Source organism: Elephantulus edwardii, unplaced genomic scaffold (genome assembly GCF_000299155.1).
Source record: "Elephantulus edwardii isolate Elephantulus edwardi_28Jun2011 unplaced genomic scaffold, EleEdw1.0 scaffold00024, whole genome shotgun sequence".
NCBI classification, from domain to species: Eukaryota; Metazoa; Chordata; class Mammalia; order Macroscelidea; family Macroscelididae; genus Elephantulus; species Elephantulus edwardii.
The window spans coordinates 3,267,861-3,273,126 of NW_006399774.1; the positions used below are offsets into that span (position 1 = coordinate 3,267,861).

General features: G+C 43.8%; 1 protein-coding gene across 1 annotated transcript in view; it reads right to left on the reverse strand.

Moving 5' to 3' along the window:
* SYNE1 (spectrin repeat containing, nuclear envelope 1) overlaps positions 1 to 5,266 on the reverse strand; it is a 644,155-nt gene that overhangs the window by 91,081 nt on the left and 547,808 nt on the right. The window contains exons 126-127 of the mRNA XM_006882743.1: positions 4,790 to 4,948; positions 4,236 to 4,402 (exon numbers count right to left, since the gene is read on the reverse strand). Coding sequence (XP_006882805.1) covers positions 4,236 to 4,402; positions 4,790 to 4,948 — 326 coding nt within the window. The remainder of the gene's footprint in view (positions 1 to 4,235; positions 4,403 to 4,789; positions 4,949 to 5,266) is intronic.

A 5,266-nucleotide genomic window follows, 5' to 3' on the forward strand; every position in this document is an offset into this window, starting at 1 on the left:
GCCCTCTATGAGGTGGACTGATTCAGTGACTGGGGTAATCGGGATGGGAGTGTCAGAGACGGTGCAGTTGGCACAGGACAGAGCAGAGTTTAGGGCTGTTGTACATAGGGTCGCTATGAGTCGCAAGTGACTCGACGGCACATAACAACAACAACAACATCATCCTGGAGAGGGTGAAATTGGTTTCTCCTTGGTGGCAAGGATTTTGAAACTCCATCTCATATTCTTTGGCCACGTTGCCAGGAAGGACCAGTCTTTGGAGAAGGACATCAGAGTTGGAAGAGTGTACGGTCAGCACAGGAGAGGAAGACTCTGGATGAGACGGATTGATACAGTGGTTGTGCCAACGGGTCTGAGATGCTGAGGTTGGCTCAGGATAGGGCCAAGTTCAGAAGCACTGTTCATAGTGTTCATACGAATGATGGTCGACTATACAGCACAAAACAACATGAAGAGTCTGAAGAGCACTTGTGGTACAACAGCTAAGCATGTGACTGGTTGCTAACAAGTCAGTATTTCAAATCACGCCGGTTACTTGAGGGGAAAAGTACTTGACTGTCTACTTACATAAAGATTACAGGCAAGAAAACCTTTGGGGCTGATCTACCATCATACAGAATTTCTACACGTCAGAATCAACTTACACATCCTAACACCAGCAAGATGCTCTTCTATACAAGGAGAAACATACATGTCGGAGTGTAAATAGCTCCCTTTTACATATTAATTGGATCATGTTTGTTAATGTATTTTCACCTGACCAGTTGGATGAAAAATATGGTCAATAAAACATGACTGGGGGGGTGGGAAATCCAACAAAACCACGATTGAGGAGAGAGCTGACTAATTGCTGGGCATACTCATTGGCAGCTTAGACTAAACTGAGTTTAAAACATTGTTGACATAATGTATCTCCATCGTCCACGGCCCCGAGTTACTATCCATTAGGAGAGAACATCAACTAGTTAAACTGGATTACATGGAAATGTAATTCAATTCCTGAGATATAATCTGATGAAAAAAAAAATCAGGCGTCTTTGGCAAGTGCCTGGTTTCCTAAAGAAGGGGATTTCTTTTTATAGCACAAGGAGCGCCCATCCTTCCTCCTGAAATAAGGTTTTATTATCATTTTCATGACTCAGAAGTGAGGCTAAGTATAACACTGGGATTCTGAATGCTATACATGTCTAAATATTTAGAGTCATTTAAGCTGAAACATATGTTTCCATTGCTTTGTGCCTTTATCAGAACATTTATCTTATTCCTGTTCTTGGTTTCTTATATCTCTCCACTTCTCACTATGAACTCCGCGAAGGCAAACACCTCTGCAATTTTATCTCCCAAGTCTCTCACAGTTGCTGTCATATTGTAAGTATTTCATAAACAAAGGACTGGGAAATTAAATTGTCCAAATGAATAATAAAACCTAGCTTCTTTTTAATTGAATTCTCTCCAGCAGGGAATAGGAAAGGAGTAAGTCTGGCAGGCAGGAGTGTGCAGTGGTCAGGAGAAAGGACTATGGAGCTGGCCAGTGTGGGTTATAACTTCAGCACGCACAGACCAGGGACAAGTGCCGGTCTCAGCCTCCTTGTCTGTAAATGGGTATACAAAAAATAATACCCACTGCAAATGGTCCTGTGAACAACACCTAAGAAAGTGCATGTGAAGTCTGGTTGTTACCGGCACAAACTAAATGATTAATAAGTTGTAGTCATAATTTGTTCTGCTAAGATTAGTAGCAGACTAGTTATTAGAATTGTCATGTCAACATTGTCCTGAATGCTTAATTTGTTGTATAACTCCGTGACTTCTGACATCAACAGTTAATCCCTTGTCCACTTCCCCAGCTCCTCTATGTCCCTTGGGTTCGGTGGTTCACTGGAAGGTCTCCCAGAGTCTCAGACCTGTCAGCGGAATGTCTCACATGGTTATAGGGGTGTTTTGCAGAGACCGGTGAGTGTTGTAGATTCTCAGCCGAAGGCAGGTGTCCTACAAGGAGAGAACTAGCACTGGGGTCCCAAGACCTTAAAGAAACTTGTAGAAGGGTGGGGCTTATATTACACCCTAATCCTCTCCCCTCAACACAAAAAAAGAAATACCTCAGCACAAAATAAACAGTTAATCATTGGCTAGAAAAGACATTTTTGAATGCCAAGCCTTAGACATCGGGAAGTGTTCTTGTTAATCACCGTAAAAGCTGATTATGAATCGTTATTCTGTTTCCATTTGTGGTAGTGAGTAGGGCATTGCATGCTAAGCTGAAGGCAGAAGCTCGCTGGCAGTTCGAGTCCATCAGATGCTCCGTGGGAGACAGACATGCAATCTCTTCCTGGGGACTTAGAGCCTCCAAAGCCCACTGGAGGGTCAGCCCTATCAGGTCAGCTTTGACTTGATGACAATGAGCCCGGGTCTGTTAGTAAAAGAAGTAATAATCTCACAGTCTGCCTAAACAAGGCTTTCTCTGGTAACTTTCTTCGAGGAGAAAATACAATCTTTCGAAAAGCAGCATCAAGATTGTCACGTCTATCGCCAGCAGGAGCGGGCACACAGGATTCAAAAGGCACTATTCCATGGCCACCTTTACGGGGAAACAATTAAGGTCAGGAAGCCAGAGGTGGGGTGTGTGTGCTCACACTGTGAGACCGCTTCACCCAGGCTACAGTCAGAACATTCACAACACCCAACTCTCCTAACTGCAGGAAAGAACTGTTCAATATGCACCCACTCATTCATTCAAATCCTTACTGCATTTGTATTGCATACAGTGAATGACACAAAAATTCCTGCCTTCAGGATAAACACATTCTAACATGAGGTGAGCCAGCAAACAGAGCAGAACACAAAAGCCCATTGTCTTTAAACTGATGTTAATTCATAAGGTTCCCACAGGACAGCCGCAGAACTGCCTCAGGGAGTTTTAAAAGGTGAAATCTTGAAGGATGTTGACTCTTCTTACTCCTGAAGAGTGAACAGTGGATTAGAAGAGTCAACCTTTAGGTTGACATCCAAATTAATTAACCACTATGCCACCAGAACTTTTTCACATAAAGCAAAGTCCATGGAAAAATAAAGCATCTATTAGCATCTACACATGGCTAACAGAGACTCTCACCAATTTTTTTTCTTCTTAATTCACATATTTTTTTTTGTTTATTCTACCCATCTGCCTCTAAGGTACTTGACTGGCACTTAACTTTATCATTAAAACTTGTCACATAGTAACCTTAACAGTGAGCTTTACTCTAGATCTGACCCTGAACCCAGTGCCAGTGACAAAAAGGAAATACAACTGACAGCTAAGGAAGCAAAGGAGGATGAAGCTTCTGGGTTCAACCAGCCATCCCCACTGGACCCACCTGGGAAAACACTTTGCAGTCCAGAGGGGAGCAAATGACAGGAAAATATCTTCTAACAGAGCAAGAAGGCAAGCAGCTGTAACCCAAGACCACCAGTAAGGTGATAAAGCGTCCTCCCTTCCCCCCTTTACATCTACGTCCCTGTTCAGCATGAAGAAGCCAGAGAGTCAGCATTCAATTCCCAAATAAATAAGACAGTTGGTTTAATTACTATTGGAAAATGCTTGTCATTCCTCTGCAGCATCTGGTCCCCACTGGAGCCTCATCATTTCCTTCACCTGCTTCCCCCACCGACCAAACTGTGCAGCTTTGCAACTGCATCCTGGCCCATCCTCACCCTTCTGCCCCCAATCCTCACCTCCTTGTACCCCCGATATGTTTTTCCCAATTAAAAAAAAAAACAACACAAAAAAACCCTTATCACATAACTATAGTAATGGAGCAGTTTACTAGTAAAAACAACAACATGAATAATTTCTAGTCCCACAGACTATAATAATAAATAAAATATTTCCTGCTGCTGTAGACAAAACACTGTCAAGAGATTGCTCAACCATTTCATTTTCCTCCCCATTGGATGCTAAATACCCAAAACAGAGTGGGGAAAAATCAGTAAAGGGATAATTTGCTCTTGGGAACAAATCTGACTTGGATACGACTCTCAGCTAAACACAAGGACCATACTATTCAGGATTTAAGAAGGAGAATATTAAAGTTGATGATAGTGCCATTTAGGATAAAAGAATGGACTGGCCTGATGTTATAACACAGGAAGAGAGAAACCAACTGCATTGTGTTGAGTCACCCATGGCTGACGGTGAAAGACGCTGAATGCACCATATGCCTCACACCCGTGTCCTGCAGAATAGGGCCTTTTACCTGGCGGCGATAAGGTCCAGGAGATGCTGCCACCGATCGTTGACCTTCCCAAGCTTGTACTCAATCTCAGATGCTTTGCTTTCGTTGCTGGCTTTAGCAAGTCTCTCTCCCATTTGCTGCAGCTGAATTTTGTTCTCTTGGGCAACAGCAATCTCCTCTTGATAATCCTATGCAACAAAGAGCAATCACAGGAGGTCAGAAAGCACATTCTTAATGCATTCAGCTTGGCTCTGCTGGAAACACGTGAATGTTTTCTACCACTTGGAATCAGCTTAGGTACGAGGAACCCCATGTGAGTATCAGTTCATGTGCAAAGACTATTGGCAGTATTATGCGTCATTTTCAGTGTGCTTGCCCAGTCAGGATGGAATACTTATATGTTGTGAAATGCTGTCTAGCTGGTTCAGACTGATAGACACCCTATGGACAAGTGAGGGTACAAGGTAGCTAGTCAAGCAGTTTGAAGAAGAGTCTATGTTTTGCATTGTGGTGTTAGCAGACACTATTAAATATGCCTACGCACCCTGTGGACTGAAGCCTCAGGAACCTCTCACCTTTTTGAGCTTCTCTATCATTTCTTCAATGAGGATTTCTCCATTTTGAGACACCTTGCTTTCCATCTGGGTGAGCCACTCACAGAGCTCTTTGTTCTTCTCACTGAAGACGGCCCACTCGTTCAGCCGCTCACTCACTTGCTGGCGCCGCAGGGAGAGCTAAGAGATGAAATGGGAGAGAATGACCAAGCATGAGCAGGTTGGCAGTCACCGACTGAGAACATGGCAAATCAACGAGGCCCGCCGTCCTGAGAGTGAGGGCGAGCTGCTCAGATCTATCTGACACTTCAGGTTCTTGTAGCACATGGGAGAGCTCCTCCCAGGCGATTAGCTGCCTCTGAAAACCCGCTGGAGGGTCAGCTATGGGTCGGGTCCGACTCTACGGGACACAACAACAACAACAACAACACAGTCCTAGGATCTCGATCTTCAACAGCATTTCCTAAGAAACATCTGTTTATCCAACTGGGGGGCATC